Raw genomic sequence first — 22,075 nt, 5'->3', positions numbered from 1 at the left:
TAATAGTCTACGTAAGTCAATGAGACAATGGATTAAACAACACATATAGTACAGCTCAAATCGTCTTTCAGCTAAATAAAAATAAAGGAATGGAAATTTTATTCAAATTGATGCTGCTTTTAAGTGACATGATACATATTCTTTTAAGAACATTGATAAACTCATTTAAAGTGATATTGACAATAATTAGACGTTATGAATATTGATAATACAGTAATTTTTCCTTCTTAATACAGTTAGTTAGTTCTAGGCTCAAATGAAAATGTCCACGACTTTTTATATTTTTATGGGTTGTTACTTATTTTACTTAGTTCTCCATTAGGTGATATAACATTAACCCTATTGGACACCTAATACAAGTAGAATTCACCTACTCAGTTCAATTCTTATAGTTTATCGTCTCACAATGCATGAATCAAATACAGAAAAGTTAAAACCATTACTGAAATACTAAGAATATAAACAGTATATAAACGATTGCATCTTATTCCACTGTGTTTATCAATTTACACGTTTTTGTGGACACACATGTGCAATAGGGGACTAATCGTAATTTCCAATATGGGTGGCTGAGCATCTACGAAAATAGTTACAAAAAGACAAATAATTTAATAAAAGCAGATAGCAAACACTCAACTTCTTCCATTATTATTATTATTATTGTTACTTATTATTTTCGGGTAATAATTTTGGCGAGTGCAAAGGGAGGTGTAAAAAACTGTTTATTAATTTTGGTGCAGTTGTGAATAATAAACTAAGACCATGTTTATAAGCAAAGATGGATAGTGGCTAGCAGTGGAATCCAGGACGCGCGTTTCATCCTGTTTGGGACTCGTCAGCTGAATGTACCTGCATCTCAGAGTTAATGTTCACTCTCGGACTCGAACTCAGTACCGTTCGCTTCAAACGCCATTCAAGTACATAATTGTGTGTACTGGCTTTGCGAATTCCCCACATTCAGAGAAAATCTTATATTGAGACAATGAACCGATAAATGTCAGACCATTATTGAAAACCTGTAGGCTCTGGACGATGGATGCAGGCCCAATGATCCAGAGGTTAAGCGTTCGTCCGGGACCGAAGGTTCTGGGCCCGATTCCAACACGCAGAATCATGGGTGTGCACTGCTGAGGAGTTCCACACTAGGCAGAAATGGCCGTCTGGTGCTTCCAGGTTTTCAATGGTGATCTAACATTGGTTGGTTCATGACCTTAATAAAAATTCAATAATCTCCATAAAGCTATACTGATAATTTCATATATCCCACAATAATTTAAGTTCTTAAATACTGTATTGTAGAGGTGAAATGTAAATAACACAGAAAACATAAAAATAGAAATTATTTCAAATTTCTATAACGTAAAGTGTTGTTTTGAAAATCAAAATGATTCTTTGTAATGAAGTTAATCTATTCAAAATAACTTAAAACTAGCTAACTAACTCGTATAAGAAATGTTGAATCTCCTTGTTAACTTTCATTTGAAAATTAAATCCTTCATCAAACTTCTAACATTAATATCACAAGCGTATTAAAGAGAAGCGGACAATTCACTATATTTGGTTTTTAGGTAAAAATATAATAATAAAAACCCTGTTGTTGGAAATTCCAAAGCTTTTATTGATTGCTATAGTAATTTCTCTACCCTACTCTTTATATATCTAAGTGAATTACACAGAATATGAATTCCATTTATTAAAAAAAACTCGAACAATGAATAGTAGCATTTGCTAATACATATTCAAGTTGTTTTTTCTTTAATACCTGTTAATTTCTTCCTTATTTATATCATCTTTGTAAATACAAGGTTGTGATGCACTTTTACGTAATATAAACATTTGTGGTGGACTTTTAGATCTATTTATTGGTAGTTTTGAATCATCTCGATTTAATAAAAGTTTCTTTTTACAATCAGATTTTAAATATTTCTTTGAAGATAATCGATCAGAACCTGAACATTTATTCAATTTGGTTTGTTTCAAATTTTGGTTCTCCGAAAATGTTTTTGTCAAATTTTGATTGTTTATACCAGGTTGAAATGAATTCTTTGAATGTTGATTTGATTGAAAAGATTGATATTCTCTTGGTAAGTGAATTTCAATTTCGGAAGAAGTTAAATAACTTCCTTTCGATGGTGAACCACTTTTTGGTACACTTGGTTTTTTGATAATTTGTTGATTATTTAATTCCGAAAAATGATAATTATTTTTGGTTGATAATTTATGTGATGGTTTGTTAAAAACTGGTGTATAATTTGTGTAACCGTTTGACTGTGAACTTTGAATTAAACGATTCAGTAGTTCTTGTGAGTAGAGATGATCTCTATTATAAAGTATAGTTGAATCTATATTGAAAAATAAAAAAAAAGAAACTGCTCAAGTAAGTTGTACATCGAATATCGATACAGTCATTTAAATATTTAAGACATTTTAATTGCTGTATGAAACATTAAACTATTTTGATGTATTTAAACAGTTCATAACACCACTCTATATTTGAGAACCCTTTTTGATTTTCAAGGGTTTGTATTCCCCCGCCGCTAACGTTCCAAACCACAACTCATAATTTTATATTTGTATATGTGCATATTTAAGAAATTATCGTTTAGTCATAAGTTTTTATTAAAGATGTATATTAGCAGGAAACGCTTTTCATCTTATTTAGAACTTATCATCTGGATGTACCTGACATTTCAAGGAAATCTGCTCAGTAAGCGCATATCCCAATAAAGACAGATCAATTGTAACCCTTGAGAGTAACGGTAAAAAATTAAAAGCCCTTCAAATCAAAATGATATCCCTCACCCAGACCACTGGCCATTTGGAATCAGTAGGTCACTGGACAACGCGTTTGTATTAGAAGTAAAAGGTACTAAGTTTGAGTTGCAGTGAGAATATCAATAAGTAGTTGGAGGTTTTCTGAAGCAGAAGCATCCCGACTAGGACGAAATGCCAGTCCCGTTTTCCACTGCTAGCCATGATCCCATTTTGATGACAATTACTTCATTTTAGTCCAAATTTTACACTTATTAAGAATTAATGATGGGCAGTAACGCAAAATTGGATGACATTAAAATGACCGTGGTCTTTTTCCTTAGTCCTAAGAATAAATGTCAACAGTACAACCATAAATATTTTAAAAAAGTGGTTGGTTTAAATCCTATCCAAATATATGTTCAAAATATCTAGGTGTGCATATTTTTGATCCTAAATATATAAAGGTGTAGCAAGGTGAGAAAAAAAATCATCTTTGACTATGACCACATTCAAACTCCAGTCTGAACTACTGATGGCTAGATTACTAGGGCTCATTGTTAATGGAAAGGTAATGAATGCACAAATTATTGATATTTCTGGGTGACAGGTATGGGAAGTGCAATAGAGAAATAGATAAAAAAAACTAGTTGTGAATTATGAATTTAAACTACAGTTGTTTTAATGTTTTTCTTATAATTAGTATATCATTGAGTCTTGTACGTGTAAAACTCAATAAACATTGGTACAAGGAGGCACCAAAGAGATATGCACTACATAAATCATTCGATTTATGTGAGGGCCGGGATACTGCCCGGATGCCCAAACAGAAGCAGATGGTTTTCTTAGGAGACCACAACCCGAGCCTTTGACCTAAAGGTCTAATTCACAAGGCAGTGGAGCAACGTCACGAGATTCAGTCCCATGGTAGCCGGTGATCAACTTGTTTCCTTAGGATGCTGGAGCCCATATACACCATTGGTTTGGAATCAGGGTTTTCCAACTCCCCCTCTATATCCACCAACCCTGTTAAAGCGTCTAACTTTCGCTTTTCGTCCTCTCAATTTCGTAAACAACACCCCTGTCGCGAGAAGGCAGTGAGTATGACTTCTCGGGCAGTATGTACATACGCGTGACCATGTGAGAGCATTTCGAGAGGAAGAGCCGACTCTTTCCAATCTCGGTCATACCATGGCATTTGGGGGCTATTGGCAGCTATGTTATCAAATGTTATTATATGTTATTATTAACTACCTCATATAAAACATATTTAGTAATAGAATTTAAACTGTATTCTTTCTAGTTACTTATTGTTATCATGTGAACAAGATTAATGTATAGGAAATAAATAACTTAAAGTTAATATTTGTCGATAACTTGACAGAATTTTTTTTCCCAATTAAGTTTTTGTTTCAACATTAAATGAACTATTTATACAGAATTTTAATAATTCAAAGTTCCTTTCTTTCTCTCACATCTGATATCAATACAACTACGTGATATTTTATTACAAATGATGATCACCTGATTGTTAGGTTATTTCTGATAAAAGTAGATTTACAATTTATTTTAAAAATAGTAATATAAAACTGTATTGAACATATACCAAACCATAGAAAAAAACAATAATGTATATTTCATAGTGTAATTTGTTTAAATGTTACTTCGGCTTTTGTATATTGTTTTGTTCATTTGAACAATCTGAAATATTGTGATAGATCTACATAAATTTTTCTTCATAAGATCCATTTAGTGTTCTTATATTTATTCATATGAATTTTCATAATAGTCATAGGAAGCAAATATAAATAATGAAAATAACTGATTCGTGTTACGTTTTGATTGATCTGACTAACCTTAGCTTTTTATAAACCTAATTAATTTTTATTTTCATGTTAGTATAGACATTGATTCGGTATGTGTATTTCATGTAAACAATAATCAGAGGCATACATTAATAAATACTTGAAATTCTTAATTGTTGTCTTCTTTTTCAACATTTGCATAGTAACATGAAGTAGAATTCTGCACAGTAAACTTACTATGTGATCAGAAGTAGGACAACTTATAGTTGTTGTAATTTGGCAAATCAGCAGCAAAGCTAAATCGCTCAGATAGCCAGTATAACATAGATATTGACAAATAGGTAAAGTGGTAAAAAAAGACTGTCACTTCAGTCTTTATCCTCAAACGAGGCGTTAAAGCAAACAAGTTTTGGATATTTGTAGTACATGCTCTTATTTTAAAGTCGCCCCAACTCCTCTTACAAGTAACACTACTAGGTCTAAATACTCCATGTTGTTTAGTGTAGTGTCATTCAATGAGCAATGAGTAAAGTGTTGAAACTTAACACCAACACCCCTAACAGTGGTATGTGATCATCTCTAAGTTGCTCAAAGCGATCTCTCTATCTTAGAAAATATTTTTTCGTGTTTTTTAAAATCCCAGAGCGAAAGCAATAAGCGTTGTGAGTAACAGTATATACTGTTCGGTAACTTAGATACTTTTGCATGTTCCATTAGCAAGCAGAGTCAGCTAATGACTGATTCTGAGCCATGTCATCCAAATACTGACTGCCATTGTCAAATGGACTCTAAACATGTGGTCTGCATCCACTATCATGGTTCATACTAACAGTCTCTGATTCAATGTATTGATAACACGTTTAGATTTGCTTATCTCTAGCTTTTTTCAAACTTACTCCTAGGAAACCTAGCATTTGCATTTGAGGTTGGTGCTGGTTTAGCATAAACCAATCAGAAGAGAATTTCAGGCACAGAAACATATAGGAAAATTTTTGTTTCAACCAGTTACTCAAAAAAGAGAATGAATTCTTGACAGATTTGCTTCGAAAATTACTAGGCCTAGTGTGATCTTTTGATTGCAACCAGGACAGATATTATGTCATCCTGTTTTTTTAAGTGCATGCCGCCCAACAGCATATGATCTTAAAGGTAAAGCAGATAATATGAATCGTTAGGACGAAATATTTGCCCTAAGCGTGGTGGTTTGTCAGTAAAACCTCTTCTCTACATTAACTTAAGCACAGTAAGTACATAGGTATGCGAAGCTTCATAAAATTGATCTGTTTTGCAGTTCAAAGAGGGTTGTTTACTGTATTTCAGTGAGTTAATAGAAGCTCTTATGACTAGAGTATACTGTGATCTATCAAATGAATATGTATAATGTTACAGCCGTCTTTTAAAAACCTCATTTTCGTAGAGAAATTCTCGGAGTTAAAAGATGTGTTAGTGTGGCGTAGAGGAGTTGCGTGTGTAAATTGTTACATCCACACCCAAAATACAGTAAAGTTTCCAAAGCCTCACCTTAATGAAAGCAGCTAACACTACAAAATTAATTATTCATTCTAACCATTCCTCTTTCTACCTTCCTGATATTCAGGAACCTTAAACAAGGTCTTTCTGGCTAGAAAACTAAATGTAGGCATCAAAATAATCCAATCTGATTAGTATATCAGTGTACCAACATTCGGTCAAGAGCGTTTTCAGTTTTCCTATAAATAATTCACATATTACATCAGTTTACATTTTAAAAACCGTAAGGTGTATGGTTGTATAAGTTATGAATATATTAAATCTTAACTTACCAAAACCATTTTATCGTAAACTGTGTAGTAAAACGAAGTAATAAAAGAGAAAACTCAATAAAATCTCATTTCTTACTTAAATTATGTACAGGTTTTCTATCTTTTATTGTATAATTTGGTGAAATCATGCGGTAATTTGAATTCAAGTTGAATGTTCCTTCATCTGCACTATTACGACTTCGTTCTTGCATTCTTGCTAAAACATTATCATTATAGGTATCAATATTAAATACTTGGTTATCACCACCATCTAAATTATTTAGTCCACATTCAGCAGATTTGAAATTTTTACTTAAATAAAGTAAATCATTTTGATGCTTAAATGAATTCATATTACGCATTTCAGGTGAATGAACTGGTATTGTATTAGTGCTACTTGTTGAATGTACATGTCTTGCATTATTTATATTTTCAATAAATGAATATTGAGATTGGTCATAGTTTTCTAAATAGTAATAGATATGAAATAAAGAAAGAATATGTAGATTTTTACTTGGTATATTAAATTTAAATCATTTTGAGTAAATGTATTCATTTTGAAATAAAATTACAAATGTGCTTACTTTACTCAAAGTTATGTGTCAATAATATTCAACAACCTCTACAGTTTCCTTACTGATAATCATCATGTGATTGATTACTAGTGGGTAGCTTCATGAGAGGAATTCAGGAGTTCCATCGAAAAGCTATGATCAGTGAAGTTCAACCATGTAGAGCATGAGTAAGGTGTCTATTGAAGTTAAATGCTCAGTAGTTTGAAGATAAAGTGTTTACTCTAGAGATCAAAAGTCCCGAGTTCGACCCAAATTAGTAGGTTCCTGGGTGTGTATTGCTAAGAAGTCCCATACTATAATGAAGCAGTGATCCAAAGGTTACCTAACCAAAATGGATCCGAGATCTCAACAATATTTAACCATTTTCACGACTTCTATACTGATGAAAGTAAAACCAAGAAAGTAAATATCACATTAGTAAGTTGTCAATATCTGGAAATGTTTAAAATGATCTTCATTGTATGTTCATTTAACCAGTCATAAATCATACATCTATAACTGAGATTACGGTTAAAGGTGGAGTTACAAATCTTTGTGATAAGAACACTAGTTTTCACAGTATTTACCTTACGATTTCTGGTTAGGGTGATTTATTCGTCCCGAAATTAACAATTGGACACAGAAAGGACATTTATCAGCGTTTATAGCTAAAATGGTTTGTTGAAAACGAGTGCATGAATTACTTAGACATTGAATACCTTCTCTCAATGGTGAAGTAGCTAATGAGAACATCGTCAATGCGAAAAAAATCGGGTTCCTATGTAATGTTGTCCATGAATCTCAGAAAAATTAAAGTAGACCATTTTTTTATGTGAATAGGATCTAGAGAAATGCAAACAGTTGTTCTTACTACTAAAATGTATCCCATCATAAAATATCATCCAAACAACTTCAGGGGTGGCTCTGTGTAGTGCTAAAACCTAGTCTGTAAATAAGTTGATTAAACTTTCTCTCCTCAAGATTTTCAGTCTTGTTCTATATATCTGTAATTAACCCTTAAACATTTGTTCATGTGTACTGTTAAATGTTGTATACAAATAACTGTATGGAAATGAATCTATTTCAGACACAATGTATCTAATGATCATGTTTATTCAGATTATCACTTCCATCACATGGTCCATATTTTAAAAAAATATCCCGTTGATATTTCAGATAGTTTTATTGCATCATTTTTATCCAGTTTGTTTAGTTCATTACAATCGAAAGTATAACTCTAAATTTTTATGAGATACATATTACTGGTATTGCATTTTAGTTACTACCAACATAAAAGACAACTTTTCATAATACTTAATGATACCCATAATTTTCATTTATACTTTAATTGATATCACTTTATAATATTAAGCTATATTTAGATGGTGGTTGGAGGTAGTCAACAGGTTAGTCACGGCTCGGATAGCTCAGTGGTAACGTCTCTGACTGTGAAGCTGGGTGACACGAGATCGAATCCGCCAGGGAGCACCAGTTCCCTCAAGATTACAGGTACACCTTGCTGACGAGTGCCAAGTAGCACGAAACCCGGGTCCAGGGTTTCCTGTTGACTACCTCCAACCACCATCTAATCTCAATACATAGTGCCCGCAGTGTCGAGTCACCTAGACTGGTGGCCACATTGCAACATGATCGATAGCATTCGATCTGCACTAATAAGGACTAGACAAGCATGACATTGATCACCACCCAGTGATCAATCAATTGTGATTAAGCTATATTGGAAAAACAAAAGTTTTACTTAGATAGAATATAACTTCACAGTAATAAGAAGATTTCTCCTCTTTCAATATAATAATTGATGTAAAAAGCTTAACAATTTTATTAGTATACTGAACGAACACTTTAATTTTTTCAAAGGATAAAAAAAAGAAAAGAAATACAGTAAAATAAAAGTGAATATAACTTCATCTAAACTATTACATACATAATCAAAATACTATAGAAACTTCAATTAAATAAATTAACATTTATATCTTAGTTTTTTTATTAATAAATAGATATTTAGTTAGATAGATAAACAGACAAATAGAAGGTATGTACAATATTACTTAAATCAATTAAGAGCTACTGAAATGTGTAAATCATAAAATGAAAGAAAATTTTGAATTAATTCATATACATTAACAATAATAACAACAACCCCAACGAGAAAAAAAACACTATTTGGTTAAATGAATGTATGTATTCATGTATTTATATGTATATATGATTAATAATGTTATTATTTATTAATTTTTTTCATTAAAAACAAGTTGAAATACTTGTTAAGGTTTAGTTTAGATATTCTGTTATTTAAGAGAAAAAAAGAAGAATACTTTTTGTAAATTTACATATTTTGGTAAAAATGAATTCCAGAATATTCTGTTGATACATGATTTCACTATAATGTAACTCGTGATTTCACAAAAGATATTCCTGTTTATTATTATTATTATTGTTAGAAATAAAATAGTCTCAATAGTTGAGATCATGAGTCAAATGAAGCTAGACCACCATGGAAAACCTGGCTTCAATTGACTTATGATCTCAACTATTGGAATTACTACAATCTTCACAAAACCCCTTCTGATAATAAAATAGTCATTTCAACGGTGAATGGGGCAAGGTGGACAGTATAGGTACAAAAAAATAATGAACAGTGAATACTGTTTTCCTGTTTAAATAAATACTCAAATTACTAAATCATACATTATAAATATTTATTATACAAGGTTGTTTAATTTTGGTACGATATGACTAAATATTAAAAAATTGTAAAACTAGTAAATTAACAATGGATTATGGTAATAGGTTAAGATAATTAAAACAAATGTCTTTGTAACAGCATATATAAGCGAACAATATTGTTTTCGATTAAATTCTCATTAGGCTTTACTCTAATATACAGTAATATTTATATACATATACGAAATTATTAAACCAATCAAGGCAGTTTATGAGTCAATGATAACAGTGGAAAAGATTACATAAATAAGTGAAAAGTACAAATTGGTAGTGTCATGACAGGTGTACTAGTTGTGTTAAGAATAAAGACTTGAATCAATGTTACATAATGGGGAATAGGTCAATGATTAGAAAAATACAGACACTGAAAAGACATCCACAAAAATTATAAGATTACGTAATAAGAAGTGTTCTGATAATTAGACCGTGAAACGTATATTTGAGAAAAAACAAGATGGTAGGAGGGGGTGAAGAAAAATAAACGATAAAGAGTATGGAAAACAATAAATAAAATCATTTATTAAGGCCAAGGGAGATATAAGGGTGTTACAAATTTCTTATGAACACAAAGACTTGGATTGTTGGTTCGAATTCCTATATCTTCTGTTATTTGTAAGAGACGAAATCGAACACCATAAGGAAAACTAGTAGGAATTCGATAAATAACTTTAAATGACTCATTTCTGTCTACTACATGACTGCTAACGATCAAGTGTGATAGAACCGAGCTGCATATTATCTTGACAGTACCTTTTTTAACCAGGAAGGGAAGTGTTCACTATCTCTTTGGTTCAGTTATCTGGTAGTGCGCCCAATATAGCTTCCTCCACAAGAACAGCTGAATTCGTAGATACACATAGAGGTGGCATAACCAGGTAACTTATCCTTTAGTTGAGGAATCACCATAGGCCGGGTCGAGTACGATAGACAGATGTTAGTTGCATTAAACGTTCTCTTCACTGCTCTAGTTAGTCTGTCACGCAGTACATCACCAGCTACATCTCCATTAATTTGCAGCTTCAGGAAGAGAGGTTTATGTTTATTTATGTAATCTTTTCCACTGTTATCAATGACTCATAAACTGCCTTGATTGGCTTAATAATTTTGTATATGTATATAAATATTACTGTATATTAGAGTAAAGCCTGATGAGGCTCTAATCGAAAACAATATTGTTCGATTATATATGTTTCTCTAAATCACAATATGAGAATTTTTCAAATTTTAAATGTCTTTATGTCATTAAGGGAATGATATAAATATATACCATTGTATACTAATAATAAATATTTTTTTATAATGAACCCAGCTGATTTTTCAAAATCTAAAATTTCCATGAAAATTATTGGATTAGATTACCTTTTGAACAATTCCTACTCGTGGCTTTTTATCAATCTATTACTTTTGAGTCAAAGTATGTACTAATAGCTTTATGATTAAAAAACTTTCCAAGGTAAAAAAAAGATCTAATTTCTTTCACTTATCCACTTACCGGATTTTTTAATATCGTTATATCCATACTTAGCCATTTTCAAACAATTCAGCTATAATAAAATAAAAGCAACAGAGTATTAAATGTTTAATTACTACGTTCTTATAATACTTTCAAAGTTAAATTACCCCAAATAGGATAATGAATACAATCTCGTGCATAGTGCAAACACCTACAGTTTATCACTGCAAACCGGGAGTTCGAATTCAAAGGTAATTGTTACAGGCTCTTACATTGTCCTGTTATTAATTTTCTCTCTTAATTAGCGTAGTTAAATGCTAATCAGTACTTACTTACACCTGTAACTCCCGATGGAGCATAGGCCGCCAACCAGCATTCTCCATCTCACTCTGTCCTGGGCCTTCTTTTCTAGTTTCATCCAATTCTTGTTCATTTTTCTCATGTCTATCTCCATTTCCCGGCGTAATGTGTTCTTTGGTCTTTCTCTTTTCCTTTGGTCTTGAGGATTCCATGTGAGGGATTGTCTTGTGACGCAGTTGGGTGCTTTCGTCAGTGTGTGTCCTATCCACTTCCAGTGCTTCTTCCGGATTTCTTCCTCTGTTGAGATCTGGTTTGTTCTCTCCCACAGTAGGTTGTTGCTGACAGTATCTGGCTAACAAATCGGAAGTATTTTGTGTAGACAACTGTTAATAAACACTTGTATGTTCTGGATGATGGTTTTCGTAGTTCTCCAGGTTTCCGCCCCATACAGTAGAACTGTCTTGACGCTTGTACTGAAAATCCTGACCTTGGTGTTGGTTGACAGTTGTTTTGAGTTCCAGATGTTCCTCAGTTGTAAATATGCTGCTCTTGCTTTGCCGATCCGCGCCTTCACATCTGCATCAGATCCACCATATTCATCAATGATACTGCCCAGATATGTAAAGGTTTTCACATCTTCCAAATCTTCTCCGTCAATTGTGATTGGATTGGTGCCTGCTGTGTTGTATCGGAGAATCTTACCTTTCATTTGTGTATATTGAGACCTAATGCTGTTGAATCTGCTGCTATACTGGTCGTCTTCTCCTGCATTTACTATTGCGTTTGCGATAGGAGGGCTAGATCATCTGAGAAGTCTATATCGTCCAGCAGCATCCTAGATGTCCACTGTATCCCGTGCTTCTACCCAGATGTTGACGTCTTCATGAACCAATCGATCACCAGGAGAAAGAGGAAGGGTGAGAGTAAGCAACCTTGCCTGACACCGGTCTTCACTTCGAGCGACTTTGTCAACTGTCCTCTATGCACGATTTTGCAGTTTAATCCATCATAGGAATTCCGTATGATATTGACAATCTTCTGAGGCACGTCGTAGTGTCGAAGAAGCTTCCATAGTGTTGTTCTGTTCACGCTATCAAATGCGTTTTCGTAGTCAATGAAGTTGATATATAGTGATGAATTCCATTCAATTGATTGCTCCAAAATGATCCGTAGAGTTGCGACTTGGTTTGTACACGATCTATCCTTACGGAATCCTGCCTGTTGGTCACGAAGTTGGGCGTCTACGCAGTCCTTCATCCTGTTTAACAATACCCTGTTGAAGACTTTTCCCGGTATTGAGAGAAGAGTGATGCCCCTGTAGTTATCACACTTGCTCAGATCGCCTTTCTTCGGTATTTTGATCAGATGTCCTTCTTTCCAGTCTTTTGGTACTTGTTCCTCATCCCAAATCTTATTGAAGAGAATGTGGAGTATCCTTGCAGTTACTGCTACGTCTGCTTTTAGTGCCTCTGCTGGATTGTTGTCTGGTCCTGTTGCTTTGCCTCTCTTGATTTGTCTGATGACCATGCTGATCTCTTCAATTGTTGGTGGGCCAACATCGATTGGGAGGTCCGTGGGTGCTGCTTCGATGTTGGGTGGGTTCAGTGGAGCTTGTCGATTCGAGAGTTCTTTGAAGTGTTCTACCCACCTGTTTCGTTGTTCTTTAATGTTGGTGATTACCTCGCCTTCCTTGCTTTTCACTGGTCGTTCTGGTTTGCGGCGATTTCCAGAGAGTTTCTTTGTTATGTCATACAGTTGTCTCATATTTTCTTCTCTTGCAGCCTTTTCCGCCGTCATTGCTAGGTTTTTCACATATTTACGTTTGTCGGTTCTGATGCTCCTCTTCACTTGTTTGTTTACTTCTGTGTATTCAGCTTGTACCTTGGCTTTCTCTACTCTTGTTCGGCTGGTATTGATTGCTGCCTTCTTGTTCCTCCTTTCTTGAATCTTATCCAGTGTATCAACAGTGATCCATTCCTTGTGATGGTTCTTCTTGTGGCCCAAAACCTCATGACATGTTGAAGTGATTGCCTCTTTGATCCCCTTCCAGTTGCTCTCCATAGTAGTTCCTTCTCCATTGAGTAGATCATGAAAGGCCTGGAACCTATTGCTGAGGACTATCTTGAATTTGTTGAGTTTGTCAGTATCATGAAGAAAGGTCGTATTAAACTTTTGTGATGTTGTCCACCTCGTTATCCAGTGCTTCTTGGGTTTTAATTTCATCTTGGCGACCAGCAAGTGATGATCTGATGCTATATCAGCTCCTCTCTTGGTTCTCACGTCTTCCATCATCCTTCTGAACGTTTTATTGATGCAGATATGGTCGATTTGGTTTTGTGTAGAGTGATCCGGTAAGTCCATGTGGTTTTGTGTATGCGTTTATGTGGGAATATGGTGCCGCCTATGGCCAGTTTATTGAAGGCACATAGGTTTGCAAACCTCCCACCATTTTCGTTCCTTTCTCCCAATCTGTGTCGTTCCATGATGTCTTCATATCCAGTGTTGTCCATTCCAACCTTGGCATTGAAATCTCCCATCAGAATGGTCAGGTCCTTTGTTGGGAACTTCTCAAGGATTGACTGCAGACTGTCGCAGAATTTATCTTTAATGTCCTCATTGTAGTCGTTAGTAGGTGCATAGCATTGGATGACATTCATTGTGATTCCCTCTTTCTTTGTTTTGAAGGAGGCTTTGATGATCCTTGGTCCATGAGATTCCCATCCTACAAGTGGATTTTGAGCTTGTTTGGACAGCATCAATGCAAATCCTTGTGTAAGTGGGGCATTTTCTTCATGGCCGGAGTATAACAGAAACTCCTCTGAAGCTAGTCGTTGTTGTCCAACTTGCGTGTTTCACTGATCCCAAGTACCTCCAGGTTATATCTCCTCATTTCTGCAGCAATTTGGAAGACTCTCCTGATCTCCCACATTGTATGAGCATTCCATGTACCTAAATAAATGGTTGCTCTGGTTGTCAGAAGGGGCATCGGGCTCGTGACTTTCGAAGGAACTCGGCTTTCATCATGAGGTGTCATAACTCTTCTAAATGAAGACCTCCTGGCTCCCAGGGCAGAGTTTAAATGGTTTGAATGATTTTTTCTGGTCAGCGTCTTTTTAGCGAGTTATTTTTCTACGGGATGGGGTCGCTAACCCCATGCTCGACCCTCCTCCTTTATCTGGGCTTGGGATCGGCAGTAGCCCCTGGGGGGCTCCAGGCGGGGCTATCATCAAGTTATTTTATTCATTTTTTCAAGATTCAAACAAGAATTATTTTCCCTTTTATCTATCTATCTATCTATCTATCTATCTATCTATCTATCTATCTATCTATCTATCTATCTATCTATCTATCTATCTATCTATCTATCTATCTATCTATCTATCTATCTATCTATCTATCTATCTATCTATCTATCTATCTATCTATCTATCTATCTATCTATCTATCTATCTATCTATCTATCTATCTATCTATCTATCTATCTATCTATCTATCTATCTATCTATCTATCTATCTATCTATCTATCTATCTATCTATCTATCTATCTATCTATCTATCTATCTATCTATCTATCTATCTATCTATCTATCTATCTATCTATCTATCTATCTATCTATCTATCTATCTATCTATCTATCTCTCTCTCTCTCTCTCTCTCTCTCTATATATATATATATATATATATATATATATATATATATATATATATATAACCTCTCGATCGTTGTAGCTGCCTTGATGTCGTGGTCGGGGCTTGCCTATCGTGATGAACCAATCGAGCCATAACGGCTGAAACACTCGTTCCTCAAGGTTGTTTGAAGAGCGGTTAGACTAAAAGAAGCAAACCCAAGGTCTGAGGGTGAAGTCGTACTGCTGACTGTACAAAGGTGTGGCGGCAGTAAGGTGTTTCCTTCAGACAACCAGCATAAAGACGATGCTGCCGTCTCACAAGAAGCGGTGGGGTTAGAAAAGGTCGACCCTAAAAACACGCACCTCGCCTTTTCCCACGGATATCCATCTCCTGTGGTAAGGTCTCAACAAGTACGGAGCTAACACGAAAATTACCCACAAAAATGTCGTGTGTGACCGACCTCAAGCAGTTGTCCTTTGGGCACTGCGGTTACGCTATCAGGTCACTAAGACCACCTCTAAACCAATTTTCCTTTGAGGTACCTCTAGAAGAACTTTTCCACGGTGTGGGCAACCGGTAAGTGGTAACCGCCCTCATATTTCTAACAGCACTCAAGACTGGCTGATATATATTACGTCTTACGAATGACATCATGTCACTTTACTTTATAGTTGGATCAATATTTAACTCAGTAATTTAGTTATATTTGTTTATTGGAGCAATTTAATCAGCCGATATCTCAAACTCCATACATGGATCAAGTTGTTGAGTACGTTATGTCAAGTACTGTCTATTTTAATGTGTGATTACTGACCAGATAAACAAATCAATGTATCGTGTTATAGTTGCTGACCGGTGGTTGATTCATTTATGATGTATGACTGATCCTCATCTACAGTATTGGCTTCTTCAGAAAACAGAGCCGTGCCAGCTATTGTTCAGTTATGACAAGTTGTAAGTAGCACTTTTACTGGGGGTGTGAATAAGTAGTCATTCATGTCAGCGTCCTTATGAAGTCACAACACTATTATATAACTGTAACATACACTCTGAAGTTTAAATATTATGCATTATTATGCAACGAATGTTGTAAGAATTAAGGAATTTAAGTTACTTAATCCATAAGACATAATGTAAATTCTTAAAAACAAATTATTTTGCTTAAAGACCATTTATTGATATTAAAAAAACAGAATGATGAGCTGACGTCACATAACATTGATCTTGGTGTTGATTCTCACTGAGAACTAAGTTTATAGAACTGAATCAGGCTTGAAAACCAACAAACACCATATTACTTTGATTGAGATCATGAACCAATTGATGTTAGACCACCGTTGGAAACCTGGAAGCACTGGACGGCCGTTTCGTCCTATTATGGGACTCCTCGGCAATGCGCATCCACGATCCCACTAGCGGGATTCGAATCCAGGGCCTTCAGTCTCGCGCGCGAACGCTAATCCATGTCGGGTAGAGACAGGTATCTACCTTAGTATAATGGAAGTTGGTCGCGCAATCTCGTGGATTGGTTGATGTTAGACACTAACACCGTTGGATGCCGCCCCAGTGGTTCAGTAGGTTAAGCGTTCGCGCGCGAGACTGAAGGCCCTGGATTCGAATCCTGCGAGAGAGATCGTGGATGCGCACTGCTAAGGAGTCCGACAATAGGACGAAACGGCCGTTCAGTGCTTCCAGGTTTCCAACGGTGGTCTAACATCAATTGGTTCATGATCTCAATCAAAGAAATTAATAATCTCCACAATCCCTATACTGATAAACACCATATTAATCTTTACTTGGAGACCGACTGTAATGAAAGCAGTAATGATATAAAAGAAACTTCTTGTCAAAAATGGTCGGTAATAATGGATTTAGTCATGACATTTGTTAGATCCTGTCCTAATTCTTCAACGACACTCCAAACTAATAATAATCAGGATGAAACGTGAGTCCACGACATTCCACCAATCGTCGACAGGCGATATATTTCATCACAAAAAGTGTTTCAGACTGATTAACTTGTAGTGTTTTGCTTCCTTAACTACTTCAAGAAAAAAATTCAATTTTGATAACTGACGTAAAGCTACGCAACTAATTTCGAAGGCTACTTGTACTGTTAAAACAATAACGGGTTGTCAAACACTGAAAAAGTTAATGTACATGATACGCCTTAACTTTAAAGAGCAAAATTTATATCAACTGACAGAATGACGATTTCTCTAAAGAATCAGGTTTCATGAAAGAGAACCACAAAGCCTTCTGACAGTTATACTAACATTGACTTTAAAAATTCTACTCATTAGGTTTATACCACAAACGATTATATGCCCTACAAAAAGAAACATATTTTTATGATATTAGCAGTTATTTTTATACCAGACTGAACATTACTTGATTGTGTTATCAAAAAACAATCAGGGAGATAAAATCTTGTCATACTTGAATACAATCATAGTGACATCAACTAAGAAACCATTTTAAAGCAGAAAGAACCAGTCATCTATCTCATTTTAATAGAGAATGAAAATCTATATTCAGTGACCAGTAGTTGATCTTGCTACAGTGTAAAAATTTTCATATTATCTATGAAGTCACAATAAAAAAAGAATACTTAGTTAAGCAAAAGTATATGTTTGCCAATAACCGGACTTGTCACTTGAAGATTATTTACAAATGAAACGATTTTCCATGTTGAATATCATGATTTTAAAGAACACTAAATAACATTTGGAAGAAAACACGTGCAACTGAATTCGACATTACACTTCATGGGATCAAGTTGAAATATCTAAATTGACAACATTTGTTAACTACAACAAACGAATAAGCACAAATAGCGATGTCTCGTCGTCTATACTAAGAATTTGTTTGTAGTTTTATTTTACGACAATAAAATTTCATTTATTAAGTAAGAGAACAAAAAGAGTAATATGATACCAGATGATTTTACCAAAAACATTAGTTTTATTATGATACTGATTTTAACATATATTCATCCAGATATATGCATATTTGTGAATATTCCAACCTCTTTAAAGTTTATTCTCTTCCAATATAATAAAATTGAAGCATGAGTCAGGTCAACGAAACAAAACGTTTTGGAGCTATTTGACGGATAACTTATTCAACAACAGTTATCAATGGTGCAACATAAAATAAACCTTTATGCTTTCGATTAGAGTTTCCCATTTTTAATTATCTTCAGTTTCGAATGGTAAAACTGGAACATGGAGTCAATTAAGGTCAAAAACGTTTTTGTGGTTGGAATCCAGATAACTAGTTCTACAATCGCGTGGACTAATATGGAAAATTTGTCACTAAGAATTGGCTTTTTGAAACTAGTCGCTTTACATTTAAAAACAGCAAGATTTTATTTTCAATGGATGAATAACATCAACATTCGTGCAAGTAGAAGGTAACTCTGACTAAAGTTAGCTGTTGGTTTTTAGTACTTCGGTGTATAACATCACCGAATTTGGAAAAGTTTACAAAACTTATAAGTCCCTCAGATAACCCATATATATAATTTTAAGCACGACCTGTAAATCAAATAGGGATGTTAACGTAGAATAAGCATCACATCTCCTGGATCTTTAATCGCGATAATCGAAAGATGCAAAGCAATGGGCGTACATATATATAAAAGTTTTACACAATCAAACATCTAAAACGTCTTTGCTTAAACTTACAAACAAACAACGTATATTGTAAAGTTATCTAACATCACTAAATAACGGTTAACCTTGATGGTATTTCAACCAAAAACAATGTTTCAGTCGTCAGCTATTGTCTATTATTATTTTTGGTAAACTGTTTAAAAGTTGATAGTAATTGTTTAACTGAAAATCTTGAAAATATTTATAAATGATCCGAATGAACCTATTTTTGTGGGGGTATGTAAGAGACTGAAGTCTAACAGATTCTACCGGTGTTGTAGATAATAAATATAAGACACCGATAACCAACACTATTATTCATCATCTATGTTTTTATGTGACGTTTTTGCAAAATTTCTACTGGTACCAAGAAAAACCTATGATTTTACCTAAGAATAAACAATGTCTATTAACTAACCTTGTGCAATTTCAGCCATTCACGCTCTAACAAAACCTGAATATTTAATTGTTGAGCGTGAAGCATACTCAACTTTGTTAGCTGTTTATTTAGCTGACATTCGTAGAACTCATGTATGTTGAGATTTGTATTTGGTTGGTAAATGTGTCCAAAATGTTCAGAATTAGTAAAGCTGGGGTCGATGACACATTGACCCTCAAGGAGTTCATTGACTCTAGGCGAACATGGCATGGATTGGACTGTGTCAGGAAGCAACTGCTGTATCTGTGAATCGTCGGATACATATTGGTCATATTCTTCAGGTTCGGTAATTAAAGTTTGATTTGTCCGATGTCGAGGTACGTGTGAATAGAGGTGGCCCAAATTAGGAGTCGAGTTGGATATATTGAACGGCTCGTATCCAAAGGTTTCTCGATCATGAGATAACAAAGGGTTATTTTGAGCAGACGTTTTACTAACTGTTGGATTTTCACAAGTGTGAGTACTTTTTAAATGAAACTTATTCGTCTCATCATCTTCAAAGTCTTCGACTAGCTCCAATTTTGAATCACGAGCTCTTTTGTCACTAACAACACTAAGTGAAGAATCATGGTTTGAAGCGCTTCTACTTTTGTGATAACGATTATGCTTCTATATGATTACCAAAAAGAATACAGTTCACAGATATGTCTCAAAAATAAGAAAAAATATACATCTAAATATTCTGTATAAATCACATTTTAATGAAAAGTAAAGTTAGCGACATAACTGTGAGTTTATACACGAATTTTCTGAATATGGGTAGCAAAAACTTGAGAATTGAGTCTTATGAATAAAAAAATGATAAAAATTTTCACTGTTACATTTTTTCACACACCATGAAGGAAGATTTATTTTTCACTGGCGATAACAAGTTAAACCCCTAATCCTTGTGTTTAAAGTAGAGATGGTGATTTTAACAGCTACTTGTTTTATAAAGACAATTCGTATTCTTTTTGTGCAGATGAAGGCAAACAACGAAGCTTTGAGGCTTGTCTAATAGTGCATTAGTTTGAAATTTTGTGCTTTAAAACGGTTCAAATCTTTATTCGCAAGTAAAGGCAAGAACATGAAAGTGAACCAAGGACGATAATAAGCAAACTCAAAATTAAAACGCATTCAGTTTTTGATAAAAAGGCAGTGACATACAAGTTAATGAAGTAGGATTTAAGTTCCTCGTAACAGATCTTGATTACTGATGTGCAACTTACTTACCTTATCGTGTTTTTCCCATAACCATGTTACTGCCATCGTAAGCTTAAAAAAGTAAATGTTTCTTGGTAGACCAAGCTTTTGTATGCATATGTATCATTTAACTTAACTAAAAGCTGAGTTGGATGTCCGTCAGACAAGAATTAACTTTTAAACGATTGTGGTTTACATTTGTTTTGAGTAACATATTCGCCAACTGAAATTTGGCTGTAGTAGCGGTTAACTCCGCCGAAAAGTAAGCTGCCGCTTTAGTCTCTTCATGGAGCTTACAACTAATTCAAAGCCTACGAAACATAATGCGAAATTCTGTTTTCCTGTCATTATTGAATACGAAATGTCGCATCACAAAGTTCAAAGGTTTCGAAATCAAAAATATCGTTGATTCAGTTTCCGAAAACTCAGGCTATTTATAAAAGAATTATTATCGTGCTTAAAGACGCAATGACGCAGAAAAGGTCATACGACTCGAAGTAACTGATCATAATAACACAAGCAAAAAACTTTGAAGTATCAGCTATGTAGAATAGGACCAGTGCACAGCTTGTGAAGCCCATGTATTCGAATGGGAAGTAAATATGTCCAGAAAAACCAAAACACGATCATTCATGTTCTTGCTTTGCCTGTACGCTAAAATTGACAGGTCAACTTTTATTTTGTTAGTCATTTCTAGTGAACGTATTTAAGAGGTCCAGGCATCAAAGGCTTATAAATATTTTTTTCTTAAGATGAATGAAGTGACTCGAATATCCTGGAACATGTATAGAGGGCACCTGTCTATGCAATTCCAGAACTCCGAAGTTTACCATGCCAAGAGTCGATTGAAAAGCCGGACCTCTTTACTCTGTCCTTTCGCAGATTGAGACGTGATCTGATTTTGATGTAAGGAATATTAAGGAATGATTTTGAACAGAGCATATTCTCTCTTTTTCTTCTCATTATATAGAGATATCTCAGAGGATATAGAAGGCGAATATAAAAGCCTAGAACGAATAAAATACCCGTGGAATAAGGGTTTTCAACTAGTATTTGATCTTCATTAAACCGGAGTGACTTTAAAATTACTTCAAAACACTGCACTTAGTTATTTAACCAGAATATTATTTATCATTGCAGGAAGATCAACTGGTTTACCTTCGAGTGAGTTCGATCATGGAGTTTGTCTGGACTTCTTAGGTTTATTACTGGTTCTGTATAGGATGACTGACTCAACGAGCCTCGTAAACTTCTTTTGTACATGGATGACGACTGCAATTCAAAATAATACAATATTAGTGTGAGGCATTATCGATGACCTCATTCGATTCATTATTCAATATCTTTCTTCAACGTGAAAGAATTGTCTATTTCGCTCTGCCGTCTCAACAAAAATTTATGATTGAAGGCCTTTACAAATACCTAAACATGATAATTCAGACACTTTTCCGAACATGTTTTTGTGAATTCGACAGTTATTTTAAGTCGAATCAATAATTTAATGACAAACCATCGTTAATTAGTTGCACATTAGCCGTTAGATTTTGGATTTTAAAAAATTGAATGTCTATGTGACCTTTTTCAAGTTTGCACTTAATGATTGCTATTTATCTTTCGTTATTCTAGAGGCAGTAATAATCTCAAGCTGAAGCATGATGATAAAACCATCACCAAAAGTGGTATCTTGATAGATCTATTTAGATGTTAGATTTGCAAACACCTCTGTACATTTTTGTTCTTGAGATGAAAAACTGACTTTGTATAGTATAGTGAGCGT

The 22,075-nt window shown here is 34.4% G+C and overlaps 1 protein-coding gene across 1 annotated transcript in view; it reads right to left on the bottom strand.

The window, feature by feature from the left end:
- Window positions 1–21,600, bottom strand: part of PRDM16 (MDS1 and EVI1 complex locus) — a 46,851-nt gene extending 25,251 nt beyond the window's left edge. The window contains exons 1-5 of the mRNA XM_051219193.1: window positions 21,457–21,600; window positions 19,096–19,725; window positions 11,129–11,180; window positions 6,435–6,803; window positions 1,763–2,342 (exon numbers count right to left, since the gene is read on the bottom strand). Coding sequence (XP_051067892.1) covers window positions 1,763–2,342; window positions 6,435–6,803; window positions 11,129–11,180; window positions 19,096–19,725; window positions 21,457–21,561 — 1,736 coding nt within the window. The 5' untranslated portion in view covers window positions 21,562–21,600. The remainder of the gene's footprint in view (window positions 1–1,762; window positions 2,343–6,434; window positions 6,804–11,128; window positions 11,181–19,095; window positions 19,726–21,456) is intronic.
- Between the last annotated feature and the right edge of the window lie 475 nt (window positions 21,601–22,075).

The sequence above is a fragment of the Schistosoma haematobium genome, chromosome 2 (assembly GCF_000699445.3).
Source record: "Schistosoma haematobium chromosome 2, whole genome shotgun sequence".
NCBI lineage: Eukaryota > Metazoa > Platyhelminthes > Trematoda > Strigeidida > Schistosomatidae > Schistosoma > Schistosoma haematobium.
The sequence above is the reverse complement of the archived record's forward strand: the minus strand, read 5'-3'. Positions and strand labels throughout refer to the sequence as shown.